The 14,915-nt window shown below is 33.8% G+C and overlaps 1 protein-coding gene across 1 annotated transcript; it reads right to left on the bottom strand.

The window, feature by feature from the left end:
- Positions 1-2,900: 2,900 nt before the first annotated feature.
- Positions 2,901-14,564, bottom strand: LOC138697927 (uncharacterized). Its single transcript, XM_069823537.1, has 6 exons — positions 14,419-14,564; positions 7,800-7,901; positions 7,102-7,186; positions 4,956-5,041; positions 4,282-4,432; positions 2,901-3,037 (listed from the first exon to the last, which is right to left on the bottom strand). Exons 1-6 carry the CDS (start codon positions 14,512-14,514, stop codon positions 2,907-2,909), a joined length of 651 nt encoding a protein of 216 aa, XP_069679638.1. The 5' UTR covers positions 14,515-14,564; the 3' UTR covers positions 2,901-2,906.
- Positions 14,565-14,915: the final 351 nt, after the last annotated feature.

Here is a 14,915-nt window from a genome sequence, read left to right as displayed (position 1 = left end):
TTTATTGTTTAATAAAGAATTAAAAACAAAGATGCTTAGGAAAATATTTGGGGCTAATAGGGATGAAGCGTGCAACTGTATAGGAAAGATAGAATGTTTACTGAAGGTATATAAGTTATGATCTTTTGCACTGCACGAAGGTACAATTTATTTTTCATTAAAATAATATTGTATATAGGTTTTCTAATGTTATGTCACTAATTCAGTTATTGTTATAATCATTGTTAGAGAGCGATTGTGGAGGCAAGAAAGAATATTTAGTGAAAGTATAAATTTATAATTTTGTTTTTGCACAAAGGTATATAGTGTTCATCAATTTTGGATAAATCGCATTTCTTGTTTTTCTCTGTCTATCATTCGTCACATATCGTTATTAATATTAATGTAGAGATAAAATGTATTCATTGCACAAAAATGTTAGATACTCTGTTGAGGTCAAAATAGGTTATAATTCCTGAGTTCAATTCATAACAAGTTATCCAGACTGTTTATATTAATATCGTGGAACCAATTATTACATGTGAATATGGACTCATGTGATGATGTTATAAGCTATTAATTACATAACAGTGTAAAACTTGTGGGATAAATAGTTTTTCCTTGTGATTTTCTCGAAATAATGAAAAGTTGATTTAATTAGAAGAAATGTACGTAAAAATGGTCTAAACCTCAAAATGAGAAATTTCCAGATTAGTGGTGCTATCTCTTCACTGCAAGGGATACTATTTGTGAATGGCCTAACATCTGGAAGTATCATGAAGGTTAAGTATATCGCATCAAAGTTCTTATGTTTATAGCTCTTTTCATGTAGCATTAATTTTAAAACTCAATTTTTTTTTTTCCTCTTTTAAGAAATTAGGATTAGACCGTTTTTACGCACATGACTTCATTTGTTTTGAATATAGCTGTTCATTGATTGCTAGGATTCAGATCTTCGGAATAGGAAGGGTGCAAGTGCAGCTAAGCTATTACAACAAACTTCAGGGAAATGATTATTCTCCAGGAAAACAATAATTCGTATCAACATAATTCATTATGCAATATTTTATATGAAAATAAATCAGATGAATTACATTTATTTATATTAAATACAATACTAGTAAAGTTATAATTTAATTTGTACAGTAATATGTAGTATAAAAATAACTAAACATAACAAAAAATAATTCTCCACACGCACGCACATATCCACAATTTTCAACACATTCATTAATTTGTCAAACGTATTGTGTTCCCATGATTCATAAAGAATTACCATTCGCGATCATTCTTCGTCTGTTTTCGATCTCACTATTATTAGATAAAAACATCCATATTTTATACACAAATTGAATGGTACAGGAGAAAAAGATCATCGTCCACCAAAAGTTAAAAACGAGTTATTACTTGCAATATGTAACAAATATGTAAGTGTATCATGTTGAATATTACTGAGCATGAACGATTAGCATACGAGAAACACGTTGTTTAAATTTGAACACTATGTAAGAACGATTAGGATTGAACTTTAAATTTTCTCTGCTGAAAAATATTCTTTATTTGGCCCTGATATATTTTCCCTGTACCCTTCATGATTGTAACAGGTATAATTAGGCCTATTACCTAAAAACAAGATTATGTTTGAGCTAGAATAACTTTGAAGTGACTTCTTATGAAATCGGTGGTCACCATTTTAAATTGTATGTCCATTGTGACAACCTTAAAATGATGATTATATTAATATCAAATGAATCAATTTTTTCAGTCACGGTACCGGTATATATATTCAGTTATATATTTAATACCATACTGAAAAAATATAGGCCTACTTTATTTTGCGGAAGTTTAATTTAGGCTAAATTTAGATTCCAGTTTATTAATCCATAAGAGATTGTATCAATTGATTCTCTTGTAAATTAATAATTAATATTATGTTGACAATCAGTAGCCTATATGGTAGGTCTAAGTTGTTGATTTATAATATCATTGTAAATGTAGATAATGTTGTTAAAAAATCGCAAATGGTCGTATACAGATTTTACATTTTTGCTCATAGTCACTAGCTATAATATATTATAAACTAGGTTATTCATTGAATTAAATCAGGGATGTAAATGAGAGGAAATTGTGCGTGACGTATTACTCCCCTCTACCGCACTGATGTGACGCTAAGGTAGGGGTTGTTCATGTCAAAGCCACGCGAACCTAACTCAATTCCATCGCGTGCACGATAGGAGGAGGTTATGAGGGAAAATCACTCCGCGAGTCACATTTTTACGTCTCTGAATTAAATGAATTAGCACAAATGTATTAGCCACCGAGATCTTGTGATTTGTGAAACAATCACTTGTATTGTTAAGACTAGTGTAAAATGTCTATTCGTGTGGTTAGATTATTCAGTCTAGTGCCATATAAAAAGTATCACACTTAAATTTCATTACAACATAATAGTTTTTCTTCACCTGTTAGTAAAACTGAGTACCGGTAAGAAATTTCAGATTATTAAATATCCTTGCCTTCTTTTAGTTTATCATATTATCAGAGCATGCTTAAGAACCAATTTCCGAAAACATTTGGATTTCAATGTATTTTTATTTATTTTTTATTCAGCGTTATACTATAGCCTACTGCAATTGATTTTAAATTTTATTTTGTTAATATTTCTATCGGTTCATCGAAACATTGTTCAGAATCTTGTGAAATGTGAGGAATTTTTTCAATAATATAATTAAGCAAATTACTGTATTTTACATCTCTGAATATTATGTAAGCACGGTCTGAAAAATATATATTCCTAACAGATAAGAATCAGCTCATGACACGAAGCATTGTTAATGAACTTGACACTTTTTTTCCGTCAGCCACAAAGTTTGTAGAAGGAATACTCATCATAAGTTTTTACGAATCACATTTTGTACGAGTTTAGTTCATGGTGTGTCTGGATAATGCTTTGTGTTTGTGATATACTTCTCATATTGAACTCCACGCTTAGGGTTTACTTCCTCTTCAAGTTGACGATAATGACTGTAGATTATGATCCAGAAGTAAGCTCCAATAACTGAAAAAAAGAAATACTGATTGGTTATTTAATTCATTCAGATAGCCTATGGTCACTTAGATCTCCCATTTCTGAGGGGGAAGGAAATCTGTAAGATAGAATTCATTATCCCCAATAGTAGCAACATAGATGAGTTTTATTTCTTCTTTTTTTTACAATTCATTTTTTGATTTTCTGATAAGTTAGTTATTAAATACAATAAATAATATAAACGTTTTCGCCTTTTACGGCATCATCAGATTCAATAATTTGCTTCTACGATATATAAATTACATAGTGGAATTTTTGTTTTCTCTTATATAATTATTATTATATTATTATTTAATATTTAACATGCATTAACAGATGTTAATATTAAATTGATGTCATAAGATTGAACAATTTTTAATTTCATTTATTGTATTTAACATAGGTGAGGTTGATGATTAGGCCTAGCATAATTTAATTTTGACTTGGGAGAGAAACAATAGGTAAATTATGCCTGAATTCCTCTCATTCGGGGATAGTTCATTTATGTGAGGTAGCTCATCAAGTTTTGATTTGCCCCAGAAGGAACCCATCGTCCTTAACTGAGATTAAATATGCGAACCTTGGATATAATGGTAAGAACAATAGCCATTTGTTCACCAAGAACGACTTAATGAAAGTACATTATATTTTAATTGAAATTAATTGTTTTTATACTTAAGGTTATCCGAAATTGTGTTGATTATTCTGCAAATTTCCAACTGCAGAAGCAGAATTTCTACTAATTACAAATCACATGCTTACAGTTATGAACCGGGCTCAGTGAATTTGTTTTAAAAAATTCCTAAGATTATTTATATTTAAATTTTATTATGGTTTTACTAAAAAGTAACGGTAATGACCTATTACTTTACGAGGAAATATTACTTTAAAATTCACCAAAACAATATTAAAATCTGAATGATTCACAATCATGAACACTTGTAATTCCACTGTTTATGAAGCTCAGAAACTCAACAACAGTAAGTATTGGGCTATGAGTACGCCTATTGTCCTCGTTTGATACAAAATCTCGAAGATCTGCAATACAGTACTTAATTCTGATTTCAACTAACATGAAGTATCATCATATAAAATTGTAATTGTATCTTACTTTCTATGGAGAATGAAACTACTCGTACCCTATATTGTATTTGACTGCTTCCTCCACAAATTTTCTGTCTTGCTGTAAGAAGACACCTATTAGTATTATTTTTAATGATGTGATTTTTGTTTACCATAGAAGAGAGGGCCCACGAAGATTGTAATCAGTCCATTTGTTCTGTCATGTGCTAATACTGAAATTCCGTAGTACAGAATAGCCATCAATGTGAAAACGAAGAGGAAGAGGCTGAACAGGAGATACGGCAGCATTAAAGACGGCTTCTCCTGTAAAGAAAAACTAGTGTCAATGAGTGAGGCATTTATAGTATAATAAATAAAGAAGGTAAACTTGCGAATTCTAAATGAGGCAGTAGAGCAAGTGGACAACTTCAAATACTTGGGGTGTACTACTGTATAAGCATAACATGTACTACTGCCAGGAAGTCAAAAGGAAGATAGCAATGGCAAGGAAGCTTTTAATAGGAAAAGGAGCGTCTTCTGTGGTCATCTGGAAAAGTAACTAAGGAAAATAAGGAAGTGCTTTTTGTGGAGTGTAGCATTATATGGGGCAGAAACATGGTCAGTACTACGAAGTGAAGAGAAGCGAATGGAAACATTTGAAATGTTATGGAGAAGAATGGAATGTGTGAAATGGACAAACATAATAAGAAACGAAGCTGTGTTGGAAAGATATTATGCCAAAGAATGAAGTGTGACATACTGTTTATAGGTTGTAGTAAATGGTGGTAGATAAAGCGACCATGTACTGCATACTTCTCATTTCTATTGAAGACGTTTCATCACTTACCGAGTGGATGCCAAGTAAGAGTAGACCGTTGAACAGAGTGATGGTGACGCATATGATCAGCATTGTCAGATAAAGACTCTCGACACCTGCAAGGTAAGGGAGACATTGTGAAGATAGAGTACGTATTTCAAGATGAATGCACTGTTTTCCTTAAAATGTTTAAATTATGCGAGCACATTAGGTCACAGATAAGCTTATGGATTCAGTGTGCTACCACCTAATTTTGACTTGTATTTTCTTTCGGAAGAAAGCCAAATTGTGGATTTATATTGGATTTAAACATAAATCACTCTTGGCCGGCTATGAACCCGCAAACTTCGGTTGGTAACCGTTAGGCCACCGAAAGTGGCCACATATATTGCTACAGTGTATTTTAAGATAATGAAGAAATTGAGAAAATCCACAGAAAATTAGGAATAATCGGTGTTAGGAATTTAAATCGAAACTTCGCAATAAAGTAGGCCTATAGCAGTCATGTTTAAATTTTAAGTCTTCAGTTTTACATAAATGTCTAACTTTAAGTGCACTGATTTGGAGAAAGTGTATTACAGCCCGGATTATATGCTTAATGCATTTAACATTATGAAACACTTGCATATGATTTTAAGTAAATTTCATTGTAGTAGAAATAGTTTAACTCCACATTGGATAATTCGAATAAATGTTTATCCTCCTTGAAATTTCTATTTAAACAAGTGTTAAAATTGACATTTAATTCGAATTTCGAAGCTTACATTAGAATAATTCAAAGCCAGGACATAATTTGGTCTTAACGAAAATAGTGTCCTATTGGAATTGTCGCCACTGTCAATAGGTTTCGTACAGTTATAAAGTGACTACCGCAGTAAAGGGCTAAGGATGGGATATATAATGCTATTGTTTAGTGTGTTAGAATAGTCTACTATATACAGTCACGAAGCTTGAGTTTTGAGGGTGCTAGAAACAATAGACTGTGACGGTTATATGTTGCATTGCCTGAAATGAGGCGATATTAGCGATCCTAGTGGTGAGCAACTATCTCATGTTTGCATATTTACTACGTATTGAGCTTCGCGACTGTATATACTAGACTGTGGTGTTAGCATGTGATTGGCTCATCTGCATTCACAATTTCGAAGCGTGGAGCAGGCAGTACAAGAATTTAACGTTAGCAAAGAAAGTTGTTCGAATTGTTTTCTTGTATTGGTAGCGTAAGTGTTGTAATGAATATGGATAACACATGACATCATTTAAGTCATTTACATTAAAGCACACTGCACGAGTGTGTATTTTTTTTACATATATTTTCTAAAAAATTTCGAATTATACAGTACACTATTTCGACAGAAAAATATTGGCATGCATATATATATATATATATATCCATTCTTATACAATAAAATGCATAATTTCGAAGAGTTTCTTGAAGGTCAGATTTAATCAGAAAGCGGAATTTTACTTCTTGACATTAGGCTACTGACTATATCGTTTCATTCGTCACTGTCTTTTATATAATGTAAAAAATCGTTAAGTTGACTTTGAATAACTCGCAATTTTATATTCTCAAATAGAAGGGCTCACAACCAGAGTAGACCAAGTCCACCAGTGGTCAATTTGTGGATTAATACAATCTCGGATGAAGAAAACTTATACTTATTCATTGCCATAACAAACTATAACGTCATTGAACAAACCAAGTCCATAACTCATTTGTTACTCCAAAGAGAGCAGCATTTCCTACGGAAGGTGAAGGTTGCTAAGCATGAGCCAGGAACTTTAAGACTCAATTTCTCAAAATTATTCCAAAAGGACTTGGTCCACTCTGGTTGTGAACCCCTTATTTCACGTATACCATTCCCAGATGAATTTATTCGTAAACAAAATATGAAATAGAAAAAAATAGGACAGATAATTCGGAGAAACAGAGATAGGTCTATAGGCCTACATAAAGCTAGACGGCATGCCGAAACAATTGTCTTGCTAAAATGTGTGCAAGAAACTTTTTCTGGAAGTTCTCTGAACATGTTTAGGTTTGTATGCGTGGATGCACCGTATCATGTTTTTGTGTAAAATTTATTTATGGTTTATCTTAAAAATCTCTGCATTAACTCATAAATAATTTTTAAACTGACTTCTGATTCCCATATTATAAGCAGTGCTTACTTACCATCATGATACTTCCGAGGCACATGCAGCTCGTCGAAATGTATGATGATCAAGGCATTCAGCACACATATCACCACATAGGCGCACTGTGAAACAAAAGTGGAGTACAGAGGTAACAGTGACTGTTTATGTTGATTCATAAAGCATTTTTAACAAGCAATAATGAAAACACGAAAAAGACTGTCTCTATAAAAATAATAATAAATTTCTACACTTATTTATATAGTTTTATTACATTAGCACTGTTTTTCTTCAAAATAGCTAGTTGAGTTTCGGTCTCGGCCAAAAAAGGTTAAGAACTCCTACTCTAAAGAAGCGAAGCATTATAATATTCAAGGTAAATTTATCTGTAACAATTGCAATAATTACTGTAAGAAATGTCCCTTACGTTGTCCACATGAAATGTGGGCATGTTTCCAAGCGAGTAACGTACGTGTCGCTTCTTTGTACCAGAGGTAATGGAAAGTCTCTAATCATGTTTTCTTTTTTCTGCAAAGACTATTAACACAAGTCCCATGATGGACTTGCTTCGACGTCCTAAACTTCTTAAATACACAGCAAGTATATAATCTGTTTTTACTCGGAGCATCTTGGCATATTTAAATTTCATCTGATTACTTTTTCTGCAGAATTACATGAAGAGTTTTTGTTATTACCAACAGTTACATTCGGAACGTACTGATACGTGGATAAACTTACCATTGCGAGCCATCCTAGTACTACGGATGCTTGCTTGACTGTACAGCAGCACCAGCAGAACTTCTTAAGAACCGGCACACACGGGAGTTCGAAAGTCATTTTCTGTAGAAAAAGAAAAGCTTGTGTTGAGCAAAATTTGGTTGCACTTTGACTTTCTGAGCAGATAAAGTATTGTGATGTTACAAAATATAGATGGGGATCCACTTCGAGAACAGTCACATAATTTCCGTAGTAATGTTGTGTATCGTGTGCAACAAACTTACACATGAGACGGTGAAGTTATATCAAGGGGGAAAAATATATATATTTCCTGAGATAAATTAATTCTTGTACAGTATATATGAAATTATACTTTTCTTTGCGAATTTTGTCAAAGTTCTACCACAATCACGAAGCTTGAGATGATTTTTTTGCATTTCTCGCGATTATAATGCTCCAAGGGGTTATCAACTGAACAATACAGAGCTCTATGAGAACAATAGACTGTGCGATAATAGCGATCCTAGTGGCTAGCAACTAAAGTTCAACTGTCATTGGATGCATATTCCCTACGTATTGAGCTTCGTGACTGTATGCACTCGTACTAGAGTAGTCTATGGTTCTACCCCATCTGGCCATATGCAAGCAAGGAAGAGATGAGCATATTGCTATTAAGAAGAATAGGGCTAGGTTTAGAAGCGATTGTTACGCGTGGGTGAACCACTGAAGTAAGAGTTTGAAGGTTTACAGAATAAAAAGGGAAGAATTTGCTCGGAGTCTCATTACATACCGCCACGTAATAGGTCTACTTTATCATTTATAAGCTTTTAGATGCAGATTTTTGTAAATAGAAAAATAATGCGTGGTGACCCAATGTAAAGGTATCTAATCGAAGATTGTATGCGTCTTCATTCAGGATGGACATGGAAACAGAATTAACGTCACATCGGAAGTGTGCAAGTTGCTGAACGTTTTCAGGGATATATGGACACACTTTGTGTGCTCAACAAACTAGATATTCACAAGAAAGTGTTTTAACAAGATGGGCTATGGGAATAGAAGTCTGCTCAAACAGATGTTTCCCGGCATCCTTAATGGAGTCCCGATTTGTCGTTGTGCGATGCGTTTTTGTGGGGGATACTGAAAGAAAGCGAGTTCTTCATACCCATGCTTCTTCTGAGTCTAGAGTCTACTAGACGAACATCGTGCAAACATCGGAACAGTTATACACAGTTTAACAGAGAAGTCGTGTGATGCTCATTAGGATGATAAACCGTATGGAACATATCGTGCACAATAGTGGAAGACATGTAGGAAGAACACATAGTTGTAACGATAGACATATCGTTGTATACAAAATGTTTACTAAAGTATTTCAGTTACCTTTTTTTAAAGCCATATCGTATTAGAAATTATGACTATTTGCATATTAATTATTCGTAAGTCATATGTTTTAATTTTGGAATTATTATGAAGAATGATCCTTACTACATGAAGCATAGGTATACATGTAAGCAATGTAAACTGACAATTTAACATCACTTGAATATACAGTACGATTATTTAGTCTGACAGTCGCCGACAGCGTGCGCCTGGGTCTGGCGAGTCCATTAAGTTACGCCACGGGGTATTCGGGTTAGTCAGTCACTTGAATTCAGAGCGATCGGATGTCACGCCGTGCGATAGAGCGGTGTGTTTCCAGTACAGTTAAGCTTTGCTGCATTTCTTTACTGACCGCTCACCCTTATCTCTACTCCGGAGTTCTCCCCACTACTCCTATTACTTCCCCTCTTTCGCGTCGCCGAGCTGTCAGGTCTAAATAATCGGTCTGTACATTTCCTACCGCCTGGTCACTATTACAGCTCATGCATTATGTCCAGACACTCCCCCACTCTTCTTATAGAGCTGCGCACGAGATCGGATGAGTCTACTTACGAATTATAGGGGAATGAGTTAGCCTTTGCCTTGAACTCGGTAGACACACGCCCGACCTTCCCTTCTACTCTTACCCACTCTACAAAACGTTGATCCCGTACTGCATATCACGAGTATCTTGACAAAATGCATGAGCTGTACTAGCACTGGAGCATTGATATTCACTTTGTTCATACTGTTTCGCACACTACTATACCCTTATATTTTCAGTAATTCAAAGTTAATGAGTGCCCACACGCTAGAACATTGCCATTGCTGTCATCTTGAGTTTAATCAGTGCTCGCAAACTTAGTGTATGCTTCTTTTTAAACGTCAGCCATAGTTTTACATGTTTCTTATATTAATTTGCTTTCATTAATTTACGTTGTTATGAAGCAAATATGAAAACCTTCTCCAAACATTGTCACCAAGGGTTCTGCCACGATAAGCAACATCCGTTTATTTCCGGAGAATGATATGGAGATTATGCGAAATGAAAATACGGTATTTCAGTGAAACCTGTTTCAACTTGTAGGGCTTAAATAAAACAAATTCGTAAAATAAAATAAATTTAACAGCTTTAACCAAACTGATTGGTTGGAGAGATACGAGTATAACAGAATCTGTTCTGTTCCCCCTGAATCAACTTAAAAAGAGAATAATTAAAATTTGTTTAAATAAGCATTTAGATTATCCAACAAATCTCAAAGACTTCAAAGTTTTAGGTATAAAAAATAATTACGGGTATGTAATTACAGTAATAACTTATCATATTACCTCAAAACTAAAACTAACTATCGTCAAATTATTATACTTATTCTACAAGAAGATATATTATTTTTATCTTCAGCTAATTGAATCTGAGGCATAGCTCTAATTTCGGCCCAAGACTGTCTATTAATAATTATTTATCATCCTAACCTAACATTAATGAATGATTTTGAGTTTAAATAGAAAGTATTCAAATTATTTTTGCAAACTTTTATGTAACAGAAAAATGGTCTCTTGGAACTAGCCACCCTACCCCATTATCTCCTGGCCTAGTTGCCTCATAAGTGGTGCCTTGTTGGTATCACTTGTGAGGTTCAGACTTGTTTTCGGACAGTTGACTAAATAACAAGAATATTTCCTGCATTTTTGTATTATAATTACTCTTATTCCATTTTGTAATGGTTACTAGTTTATGTATAGTATAATTTTTACTTTTACGTTTCCAAGAACACTTCCGAGCACAAACTTTGGCTTCTTCGGAAGTGAGCTAATTATAAATTAGGGCCTATATAATTTTAAATTTTGTGTAAAAAAAAGCTCAATAAATGTATTATTATTATTATTATTATTATTATTATTATTATTATTATTATTATTAGTTCTTTTCTCATTCAAGATAAGTGGAATAATAGGTAATTTTTCAGTAGATCAATTACGGTATAGTTCCTATGTCAACAGTCGTAAGTTATAATCTACCGAATTACATTTTACCAATTTCTTTTAATATTTTTCTTGAGTTTTATTTATATACACTTTAAAATCTGTGGTCATATCGTGTGTTTAGGATCTGTGGGTATGCCAGTAGGCCGTTGTTACTATTGCGTGTTGTACAGTAGATAGCTTGCGTTCATGTAACAGATTTTAGAGTTTGATTAATGTTTATGATATTGGCTATTGAAGCGGTGCTGAATCACGGACTGCAAATTTCCAATCTGGCATTTGCCTTTGTGACTTACGGAAACCATAAAAAAAAAAACCAGTCAGATTGGGCGGCCTCCAGAATGCGAATCCCAAACGCTACCGTCTGAGCCAAACTCGCTTGGTATTTTTAAATTTTACTTTGCTCATTCATTATTTTATATAATTAATTACTTATGATGATTATATTAGTGATCCTTCACTAGATTTCAGCTGCAATTCATAGATAGTCAAGAAACCTATTGGTGACAGCTCATTGTCTTATAATTTTTAAAAATACCTGTCCCACTACACCTACCAAGCACGTAGGCGTTTTGAAATATATTCCATAAAGCCTGCAATTTGGTACACTTCCCACCTGAGGTCTGCAAGCATGAGTGATGCCACGCGGTGGGTAGAAGCAGTACTAGAGATGGCCGATATTTCACAAACCGATATTTTGTCACAGGTATTTTTTTGTCACAGATAAACCTGTGACTGATGACGCGAAATATCTGTGACAAAATATCGCTATCGAAATCTGCTCCGTATTCAGTACTCTGTGACTGTTGCAACGTCTGCGACTGATATTTTCTCCTCTACGTCGTGGGTTTGCGCATGCGCATGATACAATAACAGCAATCTGGCGACAATAACAGCAATCGGGCGGTGGTATTTGATTATTTTTTCGTGATATTTTATGCAATATTATTTTTTTCAAAGTGATGATGTGTTGCAAAGTTATTAGCGGCATTATAATAATATAATCATGAATCTGACATTTTGTTTTCATATTAAGTCTGAATATATGTTTTATAAATATTTTATATATTCCCCCGAGAGCTTCACATTTTCATATTACTGTGAATATATATTAATGTATAAGATTTTCCACTCAATTTTTACGCAGTAACAATATTTTTTTTAGTTATACTATTAATTACAAACAGAATAGTTACAGGAGCCTACATTATTTTAATAACTTTACATGTACTTCTCTCATTTATGTATGATCCAGTTTTAATGTATAGCTCTAACACGAACAGTGCAGGGTAGTATTAATTAAAATAATTAAACTTAAAATAAAATTATTTGTAATAAGTTCATTACCGGTATGTTGTTTATGGTTATTAACTCTTAGGAAATCGCACAGTGCTCCCTAACATTGGTACTCGTGTGGGGTGTTATTTCACTCAAATAGGCCTAATCAATGTTCTAAACTTGATATTTAGTGATATTTATCTAGATATTGTTAAAATCATCAACTTGCAAGTAATTTTCAACTTTTAAATATAATAATATGGGGTAGTTAGCAAAAATTGTCAATTTTATAAATTCCAAAAAGATCTGACATCTAGCAGACACTGTTCCAACAAATCGTTCTCATTGCCCTTGCACACTTTTAAAATAGACCTACACTTACACATAAATGGGATAATTAATTACATTTGAAAATAAGGGGTATCAAACGTAAATCATGTTAGTTCACTCCGTGACACTGAACGTTATGCTCTTCCGAACTTTCGAAGCATTTCTCACAAGCCGACAACAGCACCTATAGAATTAAAACCGAACGAGATAAAACTTATTTGGCTAAACTAACCTTGAGGTAGTTTCCTTCGTATTCCCCTTATACACCTTGCATATACGAATCTGTGACAGGTTAGGTTTGGTTAGTTTAGGCTTTGTTATGCCTTGGATATACGATCAACTGCATCTCCACAAACAATCAAATTCAACGATTTTCACTTCCGAAATCACCGAAACTACCTCAGCGCTAGTTTAACCCGAGGAACTGTCTCTCCACAAAAAATCCCTTATAAATGCAATGATTTTCACATCCGAAATTGCCGAAACTACTTCAGCGCTAGTTTCACCATCTTATTATAAATGATATAGTGATTACACGATTTAAATAATAATAATAATACCATTGGTTACCAATACTTTATCTTGTGTAATATCCTGTCTGAACAACTGTCTTGTTCTGTAATTATTTTCTATTGTTTTTTCTATGTTTCGTTAATTTTTATTCTGACTCGATATTATAATGTTAATGCACGACTTAAAATAATTTATCGATTATATTATATACAATAAAAAGGATCGATTTTTAAAACGATTAGGATAATCACATAACCTCAATTTCTCCGTACCCAACTACATTAAAAATTATCAACTGATTCCATATCTACAATCAACTACGATATAACCTCTTGGTATATAAGGTTAACTTTTTACATGTTACTGTTCAGTTAGATTAGTATTTATTTGTTAATGGTACATGTACATAATTTATTTGTTGGATTTTCCCATATAAACCACTGAAGTGTTGCGTGTATAGAGAAATCGTATTCACATTGCACTGTTCTTCAATATTTCCTGTTAATTTTTATCGGTGTGACAAAATATCGGTATAATTCATGCATATTGTGCTTACTTAGCGATATAAAATATCGGTGTGACAAAATCACAGATAAAAGTCACAGATATTTAATTGTCACAGTCACAGTTGTCACAGATACTTGAAAATATCGTTTAAGCTCAACTCTAAGCAGTACTATTAGTATATGCTCGCGCATGCGCACTCTGTGTTTTACAGACGAAACTAACGGCCGTTATGCTTTTAGATTCCAGGGGACTAATACACACTTCTTTAAACTTTCGCGTTTCCAGTTCTCATTATCTTTTTGAGAGATTTTTTAAAAATATCTGATACCCTTGAGTCTTCGTGGGCATATTCCAGAATTAAAAGCTGGGAAGAGAGCAAGAAAAAGCTCCTTGCCGATAGAAACGAGTGGTTAGTACCTCGCTCTGATCGATTTTCCATCTGAGAAGAAACTCCCAGTACAGCTTCTGATGGACATTGGAAGGCTAATTACTAGCATTAATCCGCAACACATCCTAAACAGGTCGATCTTGTTAGTTCACACTTTGCTCACGTCTCAAACCTGAGTATTAACAATTGCGCATCACTGCGTCTTTCTTGAACTAGTTTACACTTTCGCATGCAAATTATTCTGAGAAGTCCGTCGTTCACACACAAACGTATACGTACCGTTGGCTGCTGAAGACGTCTGTGAGGTTGAGATTCTGACACTGCCTCGGAGGAGTGACTTCGGCTTATAAATCCCCATGAGACTGACGTCAGCATTCCGGGGTCATGTCCCTCGCAGTCTATACCAAGTCACTTTATCACGGAAAGTGTTTTTCTGGGCCTAGATTGTGATGAAATACATAAAATTCCTGCTACTGTGTTTCTTTCCGACGAATATCCTTGCTGGAATAGCATTTATAATCTGTATCTAACACTTTACATGTTTATTACAACTTAGGAATGCGATATAAGTTACACAAATATCCACACACCCACTACCAATCTCTCTTACCAATCGTATTAGAAGGAAGATGTGAAAGTCGGCACGTTATGAAGGGGCTTGTTTACAAGTAATAATTCATATTTGAAGAGCAACGTTCATGACAAAAATAACGTCTCTTATGTTAACTACTGATTAAAATAATGCTGTTAAAAATATAATATTCCGACTCGTAATC

The sequence above is a fragment of the Periplaneta americana genome, chromosome 4 (genome assembly GCF_040183065.1).
Source record: "Periplaneta americana isolate PAMFEO1 chromosome 4, P.americana_PAMFEO1_priV1, whole genome shotgun sequence".
Lineage (NCBI taxonomy): Eukaryota > Metazoa > Arthropoda > Insecta > Blattodea > Blattidae > Periplaneta > Periplaneta americana.
Note: the sequence above shows the minus strand (reverse complement) of the source record. Positions and strands in the feature narration are given on the sequence as shown.